This window comes from Pipistrellus kuhlii, unplaced genomic scaffold, assembly GCF_014108245.1.
Source record: "Pipistrellus kuhlii isolate mPipKuh1 unplaced genomic scaffold, mPipKuh1.p scaffold_m20_p_7, whole genome shotgun sequence".
Lineage (NCBI taxonomy): Eukaryota > Metazoa > Chordata > Mammalia > Chiroptera > Vespertilionidae > Pipistrellus > Pipistrellus kuhlii.
This window is the reverse complement of record NW_023425573.1, coordinates 19,065,251-19,081,937: the sequence shown is the minus strand read 5'-3', so window position 1 is coordinate 19,081,937 and position 16,687 is coordinate 19,065,251. Positions and strand designations below refer to the sequence as shown.

At 39.5% G+C, this 16,687-nt stretch overlaps 1 protein-coding gene across 1 annotated transcript in view; it reads left to right on the top strand.

The window, feature by feature from the left end:
- EPHA4 (EPH receptor A4) overlaps positions 1 to 16,687 on the top strand; it is a 135,038-nt gene that overhangs the window by 63,497 nt on the left and 54,854 nt on the right. The window contains 1 exon segment of the mRNA XM_045575716.1: positions 11,525 to 11,863. Coding sequence (XP_045431672.1) covers positions 11,525 to 11,863 — 339 coding nt within the window.

Here is a 16,687-nt window from a genome sequence, read left to right as displayed (position 1 = left end):
GACCCTCTCTTCCATGCCTGTAAATTTTAGGGCTGTTCTCCCGCTCAGTGGTGACTCTCTGAAGATATTTTCAGGATTCTGAACATTCTTCCTTAATGGAAATCGAATACTTCATTTATCTCCCACATGAAGAAAATCCATCTGGTGTGGAGTTGCATAATCCAATACACTCACTGCGGAGCTTCTTTTGTTTGTGTTTTCTTCTGAAGTCCCCACTAGGTTACTGCCAGAGAGTGTCAATGGGAATGGTTATATGTCCCAGGTGACCATTCCCATTGACACTCTTCTGGCAGTAACCCAGTGGGGACTCCGGAAGAAAAAAGGTGATGGGGCTTTTGGTGACATTGCTAACAAGGCAGACACCCAGACCTTGATAGACACAAGGATGGCATTTAAGTTGATGAAGGGATTTTTATTTCATAAATCGTTTTTTAGGAGAAATTTCAGAGTGATTTTAATGAATGAAGTTAATGTTCTTTAACTCTGCAGATAACCAGTCCTTCCCCTTCAGATCTTGTTCACCTTCCCTTTTCTTTTCCCTGTCATCAGGAATGTTGTCTGGCGATCCCAGTGTTGGAGATGTCAGCTGCGTGCCTATGCAGGAGGACTGAGTGCCTTTTGTCACTTAGTCTCTTGTTCAGTGATTATAGCGAGAAAGGTCTTCCCATCCCCTCCCACTCCCCCAGGAGGCTGAACCAATATTACACATAAAGTAACTTTCCAACCCTTTATTGTGTTTTAAAATGTACCTGGGAAAAAAATGCCTTGTAGAAGAAGTAAATCGGTTTTGTGTATCTAGAAAGAAATAGCTAATTTGTTATTTTGGCAACTTTACTTCTGAGCACCATTACCAGAGTGGCTTTGCGTATTTTTCAATTGGAAATCTGTTCTTGCGCAGCTGGGTACTCCTTATTTAACTTGTTTGATGAAACTTATTTGAGCCCTGTGATCGGGAGCACTCTGTAAATAAGAGATTATTATTTTAGATTGCCAACTTAAAGGGCCTTCACAAATCTATCTCCAAGTAAACGGCCCTGAATAATTCAGTCAGCTGTGCCAAACAAACAAAGACTGGGTGATTGATACTTAGACATAGCCTAAAATATTCCAAAATTGCAGCTTTTAGGGCAATTTATCCTGGAGTTGCTTAGAGCTAATGAGGGCAAATTTACCAAGATCTATGACGAAAGATCTTGATTTGAAAAAGCTTTTTGCAGGTTTAGGTTATCAAGCAATTGAATAGCCTAGCTCTGAACGGCAAACATCACTTACTTTGTCTCTACATTTGCCTTTTTAAATTGAATTTAGTGTGCCAATGTATTTCCTCCAGAAAGTGTATTGTTTTAAAATTACCATTTCAGTTCTATTACTCAAAGCCTTCATTTCTAATGCTCTCTGACAGTTATCAACATAATGAACCATAATGAAATGATGAGCAATCTTCAGTGCAAACCCAGTGTGGATCCCAGTGGCTCTGTGACTGTGTTGTTAAAATCTGATGCAAATTAAAATAACATCGTCCTTACTTGTTCCCAAGGTCAGGAGAAGAGAGAGACTTTTTTTTTAAGTGCTTTAATTTTGGAAATCTCATAAGCATTTTCAAATAAACCCTTGAAGGTATGATGTTCAGATTAATTCTTTACCCCAAAGATTTTCATGCTTAACAGTCTGGCTGAGGGATTTTGGGAGGGATAGTCTAGCATGTGGCTTTGATGTTTAAAACCATAGGATAAAAGGCAGTTCCCAGTTTCAAGTAAACTCCTTTTTTTTTTTTTTTCTATCCAAGAACATATTTCTTTTTTGCTTTAAAGCTGCAAGTAACTAATAACGTGAAAGGGAAGGGCATTCTAAGAAACTGATTAATGAGAGTGCCGTTAGATCTAGGGAAAGACTGGTTCGTAGAAGAGAGTATAAGGCGATTCCCCAAGTTTTATTAGTGAAAGTGTTTCAGAGGATCTATAGATTGATCTCTAACCACCTTATGTTGTATCATCCATGGAATCAATCATTGTTGTGAACATACTTTTATGAAAACTCTTGTCTCTAAGATTTTCAGGAAATTTATTATTTCATGTTGATCAAATTGGCAATATACGAGTGTAGTTTCATGTTACATTTCATTTGTCATAAGTCTAAAATTTAAATTGAGACATCAGCTCTCCTATTGCTAGATTACATGACATGGTTCTGCTGCCTGTTAGCCAGTGTCCATCCTCAGACCTTTCAAACCGACCAAAGCAACCAAAGATGTTTTGATGATTTGAGTGCAGCCTTTGCTGACCCATTCCATTTCCAGGCTGATCCTTTAGTGAAATGTCAGTTGTTCAAGATCCGACATCAGCTAATAAGTGAGCCACACCCTCGTCTCTTCTTTCTGAATTACCTTTCAACATTATGAATACTAACGAGAAAATACATCTAGAGAACCCAAGAATATATTTCTTATTCAATGACAGTTTAGAATATAGATGAAAGGAGCTAGTTGGACCCAGTGTGCTAAGTGAAAGGAACTAGGTGGACCCAAGGCTGATGCTCACTTGCCATTTTGTTATTTGCAAAATTTTGTAAAGCTTTAATACAGATCAGGTATCATCTCATTGAATGAGTTGCAATTAAAGCAGTGGTATTGTAGTGTCCTCTTTAACTCCCAACCTACTTCCCATTCTATAGGGGTTAATAGTACAATGTGAATTCAGCTGGAAAGTGTATAGGTGTGAGGAACACTAATGTATGCCCAAGTGAAAGGCTTAAATAATCTACAAATGCCACTTAGCCAGGTTTTTACATGTTTCCCACCACCATGAATAATTAAGAATGGCTTATTATCCACCGAGCCCTGTCATTTCTGGATAACATTTTTTTACACTATTCATAGAAGTCATAGAGCAGTTGTGCACAGCATGCTTCTTTGAAACAGGGTCAATTATACATTCCTTGAGATTCCCTGGGGTGAGAGCTAGTTACCTTCTTTGCTATCAGCGTTTTGATTTTCCTCTCGTAGTTGATTTTTGTTCCACGTGCTCTTTACAGCTCAGCAGAAGCTGAACAGGGAGACTCCTATTGCATAGATATCATTGCCTCCCACTCTCCTGTGACCATCCACCCAGGGAAAGACATTTAACATAGACTCCCAGTTACACTCCTCTGTGCAAGTTAGGAACCAGGTAGAGAGGACAACCCAGCTAAGACAACCACGCCATCAAGGAAACAACGCCAGCATCCACAGTTGCCAGCATCAACGTCAGGGAAGCTAGAGAAATGTTACTTGGGGTGAAATGAGAAAGTTGGGAGCATTCCAGCTTGTGCTACAAAGAATTCATCGTTACTATTCCTTTTTCCCTTGCCTTGTTTAAATCCTTGTGACGGTGGTTGTTTTAGCCCTGGAATCAGGGTTTCTGATCATAACTTTGTACCATTGGTTGTTAATTTTGTCAAGTGGCTTAACTTAGTTTCCAGTTGCTATGGCTAGTAGATACTGTTCTGTCAGATTTTATCATGGGGCTAAAATAAAGGATGAAAAGGTGCTTCTGAAGAAATTAGAATTAGTTCGCAGGCTAGTTGATTCTAAATAAAAATACTTATGATTTAAATACGTTACTTTTCTTCATTGTTCGCATTGTAGTTTCCTGTGGGTAGTAACTGGGAGTTTATAGAATACTCCAGCCATGAACTAATCACCTTAAAAAAAAATTACTTCAGCAATTAACCTAGAAAAGAAAAGACACAAAGGTTCCTACAATGGAGAATGGGAAAATACATAAACTAGAAAAAAACATGGTGGCAAATTTTCAACAAGGAGTTACCTGTATAGGAAGCCAAGAGTACATGGCATCAGTCAATGATAAATGAGTCCAAATGGTTCTGTGTTTTAATAATAGGCAGTTTACTGTTAAAACACAAACTGCTGTGATAAAAGGTTATGCTCTGTTCATAGATCTCAGATGAGGTGTTTTGAACAGCAGTCTTAATGTAAACTAACCCAAGGCTGCAGGGCTGAGAGAAAGCAATTAGTGGGGGCAACATATACAACTGTCATGGGGGAATGCATTATTTCAGTAAAAAACATATATACCCATTTACTCTGCCTTATAACCTGTCACTCAGCTGGAGAGAGATTAAACAAAGACTTATATGAAAGGTTGGAGGATTTTACAGCTAAGACACTGAAATATCAGTAGACAGCCCAAAAGTTGCACATGATCAACTAAGACTTATAACATTGAACTTAAGACCCAAGGTGCCTCTTCCTCAGAAGATGTGTCTTGGTTGCCTTGGCATTTTAGTAGGGTAAGAGTAGGTCTTAAATAGATTGATCATTTAAGAGTTATGTTTCTGCCCATACTCTAGGGGTATGTTCTTTCCACACCAGAATTAATTTCATGGCTCAAGCATTGAATTTTTAAATGATGACTAAAATCAATTAAGTATTAAAAATCACCGGTAGCTCTGGAAACCACTCTCTATGAACCCAGCTACATTGGTTTCCTATCAACTGTCTGCCAGCCTTGGTTACAGACTTTATCTTTTTAAACCTTTTTATTTTAACAGCTTTTGTGATATATGCAAGTGCTAGGGAGGTATAGCATCTTTCATTCATTTATTCGTCAGATACTTAATGAGCATCTACTATAAGTTTGTCATTTCTGGAATGATGAAATCAAATGAAAAACTATTTTCTGTTCTCACAGAGCTTCTGTTATAATGGGAAAATAAATAATGAACAAGGTAATTTAAAATTCTCACAGTAAGGAAAACACAAAAGATGACATGGTAGGGTAAAATGAAAGAACGAGAGAATTTTACTTTGCATAGAGTAGTCAGGAATGAGGAGGGTGAGTTTTGAGTTGAAACCAGAGGGTTAAGGAGGCAGCTATTGAAAAAAACTAAAGGAGAGAATTCCAGGCAGAGCTACCAAATCTAAAGTACTTGAGTTGCATATTTAAAGTTTTTCTAACAATATGAGTTTTCAACTTGACTTATTCTTCCTTTAGTCCTGGAATCTGTTCATACTTTAATTTCAGTTATAAGAAATAAGAAGTTAAGCTGAAACCGGTTTGGCTCAATGGATAGAGCGTCAGCTTGGGGACTGAAGGGTCCCGGGTTCGATTCCGGTCAAGGGCATGTACCTTGGTTGCGGGCATATCCCCAGTAGGGGGTGTGCAAGAGGCAGCTGATCGATGACTCTCTCCCATCGATGTTTCTAACTCTCTATCTCTCTCCCTTCCTCTCTGTACAAAATCAATAAAATACTTTAAAAAAATTTCAAAGAAATAAGAAGTTAAGGTTTATATGACACATTGTCCCAACTTACTTCTAAATGCAATTATCACTACAGATTTCTACCATTTGCTAAAGTTCCAGTTACTCCTATGATAATGAAAAGGTCCATATTTCCTGACCTGTGAGTTCGGAGTGGAATACATAGGTTGCAGCTGTCCTGACCTAGATTTTCCATGAAATGGTTTATACCAAAGACCTAGTTCATATCAGAGGCACTTAGGACTATAGGTTGAGTGTTGGCTGATTCTTTCTGAATTGAAGGCTCATATAGATTTCTTATAGATATATAAACATTAGGTTGTCCTAAATGGGGCTTCTTTAAATCCTTTATGAGCCAGAACATGTGTTCTAGAAACTATTCAAAAATTATTCTTCAGAAAGAACTAAGATTTGTGGAATTACTGGAATTTTCTTTCATACTTGAAATGTTGCCCTTCTTATATGTCACATTCACTTATTTTCTCTAGGTAGTGTGGGGTTCATTTCTGAGTGCTTGCTTTTCCCAGAGGAGAGCACATGATAGGTTAAGGAAGATCAAAATTCTTTCATGATCTGACATGATGTAACATGATATTATATGTAAGTGCTTTGCTTCTGTTGTAATTTGGCTATAGTTTTTTCTGGACTTCATACTGTCAAACTGCTGTCAACTGAATGCAAGTTGACATCCCACTAAAAAAATCATAATTTCCCATTGTAGCACCTTACACCAGTGCCTACTGTGTGATACAGCAAGTATTTCACACCAGCAAAGTGAATAGATGTTCATTAAATTTATTCACAGTGGCAAGAAATGCAGGACCCATTTCTTTCAGAGCAATGAGAAACTCAAAAAATAGGCCACCATATTCTGCCTATTTTATTGCTTCTTTAGTCAACGAAAGTAGGTGTAACTTGGTGTTTAGAAGCCAGAGTTGTTATCTGGGCAGTATAAATGTTCAATCCTAGGTTCTTGGACTGAACTCCTCTGATAGGTTCCAGGTATGCTCAAAGCTCCGAGAATTAGGTGTAAAATTGTGGATTCCTGTGAGCATTTTTCTGGGAAGAGGGTGCGTTTCCCCATCAAATTCTCTGGGGCAGGGGTCGCAAGCCAAGTATGACCTGACCTGCAGGCAAAATTCAGCTGTTCCATTTTTGCACATAGAATGTTCTGGGAACGCAGCCACACCATTGGTTTAGATATTGTCAATGACTGCTTTTGAAGTACATTGGCCAGACTGAGTAGTTGCTTCAGAGGCCAAGTAGCCCATACAACCTGAAATATTGACTACCTGGCCCTCTAAAGAGAAAGCTTGTTGGGCACTGCTCTAAAGGATCCTCAAGTTCAGGGCTATTGCATTTCACTTTTGGTCCTCATAGTACAGCTATTATCTATGCCACTAAATTATATTTAAAGTGTGAAGGGCTCTTTAAACATGAGAAGTTTAAAATAGTTTACATACTTATCCCTGTTCCTGGTTGCAGGGAGAGAATCTTCAGCTTATATGTGAATTCCAAGGGATTCTATAAATAAAGTAAAAAATGTAAAGGAAGGACATTTGTTTTCCTTAAACACACTTCAATTATTGATTGATTTGTATTTTAAAATGTCTTAATTTTGGTGATAAAAATAAAAGAACTATAGCTCTATAAAGGCTAATGAGGAATATGCCAGCTGACTTCTTAAAATGCTAAAATTGACACTTCAGAGATAAAGTGTTTCAGAATGTCATGCCTGAATATAGCATGACCTTCAAGGAATATACATTTCTTCAAGATGGAGAAAGGAAAGTCATAATAACCAATCCCAAATGAATACAACCTTAATTGATGGAGCCTGAATTTTTAAAAAATTTATTATTGATTTTTAGAGAAAGAGAAAGAAATTCTGACCACCCATTCATGCATTCATTGGCTGTCTCCTGTGTGTGCCCTAATGGGATCTAACTCACAACCTTGGTGCATTGGATGGTGCTCCAAGCAGGTCAGGGGTAAAGCCCAATTTAAAATTCCCAGCCACATTGGTTGAGTGGTTGGTTAGGGAGCTCTGAAAACAAGAGAGGATAGAGTGCTTACCCTTTACATCCCCTGGGCTCACATAATCCCCATTTAGCTTCCTTAGTTTCTTTCTTTCTCCCAGCTTCCCTTCCTTCAACTCTCCAGTGTAGTATCAAAATAAACCAAATTTTGTTTTCTTTTTCTTCTAGAGCAGGTGACAAATACTGGACTTTCAATATATATTTATTGAATAAATGAATGACCCTTCAATCCCTCTCAAAAGAAGTAACCACGAATAATATTTATAGCCCTCCTTACTTTTTCCAAAGTGTTTTTAAATTATAGAAAAGAAGAAACTGAATTAAACTAATTACGTTGAGATACTCTTTTACAGGGCTTAATGCTCATGCATGAATGTGTACGTGAAAAGCTGACTAATACTACTTTAGCTCAGAGAAAGCTGTATTAATTCACACATTTAAAAACACACTGGAGATAGTTCAGCATCGATGCATTTGAGGATTTTGTTAGCCTTCTGTGCAGTCATTCACTTATTCTTCGACTCGTCAAATATTTATTGAGCTTGCTCTGAACTACAATTCATGGTAGACACCAGGAAATGAAGACATCAGTTCTTGTCTGGAGTAGCATATAGACTCATGATAAGTGTTGCATTAGCAAACCCTGTTCCAAACAAAATAGGAACTAGAAATAAAGACCCCAATTGTGGAGTGATACCATGTGCAGGTTGTTATCAGCCCTACATTCAGGCCTGGCTGAGTAGCTTTAGAAAGCATAAAACCCTACTATTCACAATGACCCACAAGTTGCCTGAGGCTGGTGTCTGCTCAGTGGACATGATGTCAATATAAAGACTAGAAAATTAAAACAAATGCCACCTTTATTCTTCTCTGTGATACATCTTGTATTTGTAATTGGAGACTTATTTGCAGGTGGATCTATTTCTGATGAGAAATTTTGTTACCTTTCAGAAATATAATTGTTCTTAAATTTCCAGACATAATACTTACATGAACAAAAGGGAAGGTAATCTAAAAGTTACGATTTTTTTTCTTTCTAGATCATTTGTATTTACTCAGAGAATTCATGTAACTTAGAAGGCTTGTTTTCTTTTTAGCCATCTCTATAGTTGATTGTTTTAAGGTGCTGCTAAGTATTGACTTTTGACTGTATTAAAATCCCTACTATTTTCTTTTGTTTGAGAAGAAAATTCTTTCTTTTCTGAAGAAGAGATGACCCCTCCTTTAAATGGAAACACACTTCATATGTTATTATCATTTAAATGGCAAAAGGGAAAAAGAAAAGAAAAAAATCCCACAAAAATTATAACTGCCATTATGATTTTAATTTATAAGGCATTTTTCCTTTCCAAGTTCCTGTGCAGGCCAATGTTATAATCATACTGGGTGACATTTCTATATTCTCTTCCCCCCTACCTCAATTCTGCGCCAACACAACTATGCTCATATAACTATCATTCCACATGGCAACAAAACATAAAACGTATTGAGTACCATTCACCAGACCATTCATGAAGACAACATTGAACTTGGATTGGCCTAATTTTCCTTCTTTTCCTGAGCATCTACCCAAGTATTCTTCCCAAAGGAAGAAGGTTGTTCTGGGCTGGCTACTACTAGTTTTCCTGCCAGCCCTCCAATTAGAAATCCTGAAGCATTCTCCCCTTGCCCACCCCCCACGTGGCTGTGTTATATCTCTGAGCCCTGTGACCATTTAGTTTTCTGCTCTATTTCTTCTCTGTTTAGACACTGCCATGCCTCATCCCACATACTAATTACTGACTTTTTGCTTCTGTGGTGCTTGGTTCATTGTGTCACATTTTCCCATGTGAAAGTGGACCAGGAACCTTGGCAAGGAGGTTAATGGATTTGAGAGTCACTCTCATTTAACCCTAGAACCTTGCAGCACAATGAGAACCAGTGGCTGACCTATTTTATAAACCAAGCTGTAGTAAGCTTCAGCAAATTAGTAAGGATTTCATCACAGTGGCAAGCTTCTACAGAACCTGAAAAGGTCTGATGATACTCACTCCCTCTTCCTACTTTTACATCTCAAACTTTGGTTGAAACTGCTGATTTTGTTCTTCTTATACCTTAAATGGGGGCCATATTGTGGAGTAGAAATAACCCCAAAGTGAAGATAGTCCTTAAGGATGTTAGATTCTGCCACTAATTAGATTGCACAAACTTTCCATATTATCAGGTTCATTTCTTGGATCTCAATTTCCTTATCTTTACTAGTAAGATGAAGTTATTTGACCAAATGATCTTTACTATCCTATCTGGCTCTAGGAGTCTCTGATTTTAAAGAGCTCTATTTGTTTATTCAGAAACCATTTGTTTGACCCTGTTATTTTTCCAAAGGACCCTTAATACAAATTTGAAAATGTAAACAAGAAGAACACTGGTATTTTATTTCTGGAGATTTCTGTGAGGTAATCTTACCTTTAACACAAATTTTGCCACATTGTTTTCCCTGTAAGGCTCACAGTACAGGCAAGGGAGCAGAAGACATAATTAGTCTCAAGGGGACATAGGGAGGGCACACTTACCATGTTAAAATAAAGCCTTCAATTAAGCTGTACAAAGAGAAAAGGAGACTGAATTGCCCTTATTTAGTATTATCACCAAAATTCGTCAGCTCTTCATCACCATTAGCTGAATAGTACTGAATATAACCCCTTGTATGTAGATTACATGCAACTGTCTCACAGAGGCTACATTGAAACAGTACATTCCATTGTGGTCCTCGAGATAACACTTCTCCTGACTTCACGCAGGCCTCCAGGTAACTTTCCTCAAAGCAGTCATTACAGATAAAGTAGAAGTAGAATAGAAACAGTGAGAAAGACATCCCAAACTTTCATTAAAACCCACTTTTGGCTCTTTTCTTAGAGGATCACCACGTGAAAGGAGAAGGAAAAGAGAGGGCTTTCTGACTGTCGCATTGAATAAATATTCTTGATTAGAGTGTGGAGATGTCTTTTAAACCTTTGGAACCAGCTCAGACCAGGAAAAAATTACCTCTCATGTCTCCCACACTTATTTTTCTTCTTGAATTCTTTCGTGTCGTAACTTCTTGGCCTATAATAACTAATCTACAGCAAGAGAGAGCCATCATTGTTCTACAGTCTTATCTATTATTATCGTTGTTGTTAAATCACCACTATCTGTTGGGATCAGTTGTTTTATTCCATCACCACCATTCATATTTCAGAAACTCTTGCATGTCCATTGGAATGAGTACAGGTTCTCTCCCCCCCTCCCCCCCCCCCCGCCCGCCCCCCATATAAAAGTTGAGAGTTTCTGTGAAATCTTTCTTAAGCTGAAATGGAGCATCACCTTAGGGCACATCTTGCTAAGGGAGGCACAAAGTAACACAGATGCTGACAGACACAGTTCAAAGCTAAGGCAGCTTGATGCTTCAACGCTGAGTTTCTGGGGAAGAAGGTTGGCGTGCAGTGTGCACGCTGCTTCTATAACAGCATATTGCAAAAACACTTTTTCACCATTTTTTCATGAGTGCAAATATCATTTTTGGATTTCTCTGCATTGGTGGAAACAGGCACTAATGTAGGTCTTTTGTAAAAGCAAAGCCTTAACAGCCCTGATCAATTCAAGGGCTGACCGTGTGGTTGGGTGCCTCTGTGCATTATCTGCCTCAAGCTGGAATGTTTCAACCATGGGACTTTCCTTCAACATCTTTGCAACCAGGTTAAACCAGTTCCAACTAATTACCCAACAAACAATTTAATCTTCCTTTATATTGATGTTACACTCAACTTAGGAATCATGATTTATCTTCAGAAGTGGTATCTATCTCTCTTAATTTAGCAGAGTCCCACAACAGCTATGGGAACTAGAATTGCATTTGCATACCCATTTTTTCAGATAAGATCAAGACTGGATGAATTGTGATCTTTTCCTGCCACTTCAGAGAGGAAGCCTGGACTTGGAGCTCATTTGATGAAGAGTGTCCTTATATCTCAGAGTGGCAGACACTGCCACATTTATTTGCACACAAATGAAAATGACACTCACACCTACACAGTTTTCTATTCTATTGTTATTTTAAAAGACCTTTTTGCTAACTCAATTTCCTTTTTCATTATTTGCCAAATGGGCCCATCTACCTGTTGAAGTTGCAGGGAACAGTAGAAACTGAGAGATTCCAAAAGGATCCTTACAGTTCTTGGTGTGATGGTATGTTTTTTCTCTTTCTCCAGGCCCACCATCGGCTCCCCTAAACTTGATTTCAAAAGTCAATGAGACTTCAGTGAACTTGGAATGGAGCAGTCCTCAGAACACGGGCGGCCGCCAGGACATTTCCTACAATGTGGTGTGCAAGAAATGTGGAGCTGGTGATTCTAGCAAGTGCCGACCCTGTGGCAGTGGGGTCCACTACACCCCACAGCAGAATGGCCTGAAGACCACTAAAGTCTCCATCACCGACCTCCTGGCTCATACCAATTACACATTTGAAATCTGGGCGGTGAACGGAGTGTCCAAGTATAACCCTAGCCCGGATCAATCAGTGTCTGTCACCGTGACAACCAACCAAGCAGGTAGGAAGCAGATCCACCTTATTATATGATCTAAATGTGCGCGGTATAGAGAAGGGGCTTGTGTTGATATCTGTGAATGATATTAAAGTTCCACAATTAAAGTAGAACAGCATGGACCTAATTATAAACATGTGAGCTGTGTTATAATACAATAGACTCTTAGATGAACATTTATTCATTCAACACATAAAGTTGTGGACATTAACTGCATAACATACCCTGTACTAGGAGGAAGAGATTAAATTAAGACCAAGAGAGTGATCGAAACCAGATAACAGTCCGGTGAGCTGGGTCACTCCATGCTAGATTTTTTTTTTAAGGGATTTGGTCTGGCCATTTTAATCACAATGTCCATGGTTGGGCATTAGAGCATTTATAGATTATTTAGAATTATAAAATTGATTTTTACTAATCTGTATTGGTACGTTTATATTTGCTGTAGTATATTTATATTTTCTGTTCATGCTGCATGAGCTGCAGAACTATTACAAAATCTTGAATATCAGATACTTAAAAATGTAAAGTAGAATCTAGAATTCTAGGCTCCAGCCCCTGACCCACTCATCCCCATTCCTCCCCTGAAGAAGTTTCCACGCATCCTCATGCGAATTTTCCATCCTGGACTTCTGCCACATGTTTTCCATTGCCAGCTCCCTGTTACTTATTTCTGGAGAGTTAAAGGGAGCAGGAAAAAAAACTGCAGTTTATCCTTCAGTGAGGCTCTTAAGAACAACAAACTTTGCCGGCAAAGCATTATAAATTACCCACAATCCTATCACCTCTTCCTGCACTTTTCTCTTAAATGCATGTTTCAGTAAGTGCACTCAATAGTTAGGTAAAATATGTCTGTACTAATTGATCTCTAGTGAGAAGTATTCCAGTGTCCCTACCCAAAGCCATTATTTTTCCACTTTCCCCTGAACTCTCTAGAATAAATAAAAAGTTAAGACTTGGGGAGATTTTGAACTGGAGCTAGAAAGGCAAATCTTCCCCAAAGGCAGCTTCGGTGATACAAAGGTGGCTGGTCTTTTAAAATATGTGGTATGAACCAATCTCCGGTTATGCTTTTGTATTGTATTTCTGCACTTCTGGGTTGTGAACGCTATTTGTGGCCATTGATTTTATTTTCCTATAAAAACTAGAATGATTTAGGACTGTGGTCAGCAAACCTCGGTTTGCGAGCCACATGCGACTCTTTGGCCCTTTGAGTGTGGCTCTTCCACAAAATACCACGGCCTGGGTGAGTCTATTTTGAAGAAGTGGTGTTAGAAGACGTTTAGGTTTTAAAAATATGGCTCTCAAAAGAAATTTTGAACTTTGTACTGTTGATATTTGGCTCTGTTGACTAAATGAGTTTGCCGACCATTAATTTAGAAGCGTCAGATGGCATCACAAGTACTCTGTGACGTATAGACTTAGATCAGTGCTCTTTTGGGAGAATGCCCTGGATATGCCACATGTTGATCTTGGGAAATGCATTTGTGTCACTGGTGTGTCTGTGTTTGAAGGAGCCAACGAGGTGCAGAGTGACCTCTGCACACCCTCCAGAGTCTGATTTGTGAGCCAATCCATATCCTTATGTTCAGCCCTGAAGCACCTTTCCAGCTTTTCTCAAAACACATCACCGCTTCGTGTTCTTCACTGAATTAGAACTAGGATTGGAGACTCTGAGGCCTTCGTGTACAGGTGAAGTCATCCTCTTTGGCAGGGAACAGCCTCTGGGAGAAGTGCTGAGGACAGGCTTGGCTCCCACAGATTTTGTGGGGAGACTTCTATGACTCTCTATACACCTAAGGATTCAAGCCAAAGGATTATGTCAACCCCCGCCAGGCCAGAAGGGGCAAGGAGTGGGACGAAGACAGGCTACAGAGGTTCCCTCTACAATGAGGGAAGAAAACTGTCAGAGTTGGACTAAAAATGTAGGTGTAATTCTTTTAGATCTAAGAGAAAGGTGGACAGGGAATTCCTCTGACACAGTGAGGTTGTTTTCTCCGCCATGGTGAGCAGTCCTGGCAGGAGGTTTGCTGAATAGGACAAAATCCCAGCTCCTTATTTTAATTTTCATGAAGGGTGATGCTGGGAAGCTGTTCAAAATTAAAACTAAATCTTTCAATAAGGAGACCTCCTATGTGGCCAGCCAGAAAGCTTTTGCTTAGCCGCGTTGTATATGTGCACAGTCCTGCCTCATTATCCTACCATAATTTGGAGCTCACTAATTCAAACTCATTGGGGGTAGTTTATCTTTGATTAACAAACCCTTTCTGCATAGTGGGCAGATTAATAATGTAGGCCAAAATTCTGGTGGAATGTAGCAACCATAAACGCTATCAAAGCTCTCCTAAGCATATTTGCACATACACAATTATATTCTAATTGCAACTAGTTCTATTATTTTATTAAATTAAATTCCTAAGGAACCTCTATAGGCAATGATGTCTCACTCTATGAGGAATACATAGAATCAAGGAATGTTAGCATTTACAACCTGGAGGCCACAAAGTTTTATGGCTCTCATTTTTGCTCAGTTTTCACAGGGTTCTTTCTCTCATCAGTAACATATTTAAGAACACACATAAAACCCTCTAGAGTTTCTGGTTTTATCATCACCACTTCTGAGACCACAGATGAACAGCCCGGTGAAGGTGAAATGACTCATCCAAGCTAATGTCAGAGCCAGTGACACTTGAAACCAGAGAGAGCTCCCTTCTTTTTAAATTATTACATAATTAATAGCACTCATATATTCTGCTTGGCATTCTCCCCATTTGTGAGAGCAGACTGGGCGAGGAGGTGTAGCTGTAACTGGGCTTTGATCCTTTAGTTGTAGAATGTGGTGTGAATGGGCTGGTCTTCTCACATGGCTTTTTAAACTATTCTAACCTACATCTTTACTGTGGAGTCTTAGGGGTTATTGACACCTTTTCCCTCCCCTCCTGAGTTCAAAACTAATTGACCCAGAAGATAAGACAAAGGGAACTCAGAATCTCAGCTTTGTTGCTGATCAACTGATGGAAGAATGTCAGCTTTATATCTGTGGTCAAAAGGGCTAGCTAGCTCTAGTAACACTTACCCAGTGTCACCCCCAGACACTCTAGCCCAGCTGGCCAATTGTAGGCTCCCTTCCATATAAAGCTTGTTCCCCTAAGTTTGCCCAAATGGTCACTCTGGGCAGTTAGGCAGGTTTGAGAGAGCAGAGTGGGTGGAGCCAAGACATAGTTCTCCCAAATCCTCTTCATGAGATAAGTCACCCCCACTCCCACCTCTATGCCAAGACCAGTAAAGGAGAGGTGGGGAGAGGGTGGTGGGTGGGAGCTCCAATTGAAGTTGCCCCGCACAAAAACAAGGATAATGGATGTTCTTAGAATGCCTTTTCAACATTACAGACCAAAAGGGACAGAGTGAGATTGCCCTTGAAAACTTATTTCCCTTTCCTTCACTTTCTATCCTCTGGCAACTGCTCTGCCTTTTGTTTAGAAGGAGATGGCTCTGATGTTTATGAAAAATGGATAAGCAGACTGCTGGGTGATTTGTTTTCTAGATGGCTTTCCTTTGGTTTACTTTTACTTAAGTGGACCATCTCAGGCAAATAAATACAGCATGTGTCACTAGGAGAGAAAAATGCTGTATAAATGAAATAAGGTTTTCCTGGCCGAGCAACAGAACTGTGAATATTTTTGCTAAAATGCTGTGATGGCTGCCAGCAGATCTTAATATCAGTGAGCCTGTTTTTACTGTGCACCCCCAGACTCCCACACCCATCTTCCAGCCACGGGGCTGGACCATTCTCTGGATTGTGTTATTTTAAGTCCTTATGAAATCCTATAGCTGATCATCTATACTAACCCCAAATTGTACCCAAGGGCAGTGATGTTTGAGTTTTATTTTGCATGTGACACTGTTCCAGATATTTCACAGTGAAATACATCTGCTAATCTCTCTTCAGCACAGCTGTAGTGTCCCAGTGACCAACATCTTGAAAACTCTGAGTTCACAGGAGTTCAAATAGTTGATGGATTATATAATTATGTGAACCTAGCTGGTCTCTAAGATCTTTTCCAATCCTAAAATTCTGTGACTCCAAGGACATAGACATGAGCTATGAGCCTGAGGAAGTGGGGCTTATTTCTCTCTGATGTTCAGAAACTGGTTCTAAAGGCAATTTCAAGAGTGTGGAAAATTCCAAAAATGCTTCAGCAGAATTATCAGAATACATCTGAATCCTGCTTTCCCTTCACCCCTTTAAGCCCCACCCTGCCAGGCAAAGTATTTACTTCCAAGGGCAAAACAGTAAGCTAGCTGTACCTCCACCATAGCTATTCCAGGTTCCTCTCCAGGCATTTTTTGGCAATGTCTGGGGACATTTCTGGTTGTCCCAACTGGAAGCAGGGCTATTTATCTAGTGTGTAAAGGCCAGGGATGCTGCTAACCATCCTAAAATGCACAGGACTGTCTCCACAGTAAGTCATTATCTGGTTTGAAATTTCTGTAGTGGCAAGATTCAGAAACTCTGCTCTAATGACGTTTGAATAAACGGAACTTGTGACTTCATAACAGTGCCCACCTTATAAGGGTTCTATGGCCAACCTGTCTTAGCTTGTTCCCATTGCTCTGCACTGGGGAACCTCACACTCTCACGTTGTTCTCAGAGGATAGGTAGTTAGAGAAGGCCCTTTGGGACTTCTTGTGGAAAATCCCGGTTTGCTTTGCCCTCGGATGAACTGGTGCTGCTTGTTAGACTGGCCTTGTTCTCTGGGAAGACAATTTTTAAAAACTGCCAGGAAACGCCTCATCAACAATCAAGTGGCAGGACACCTCCTCATGATG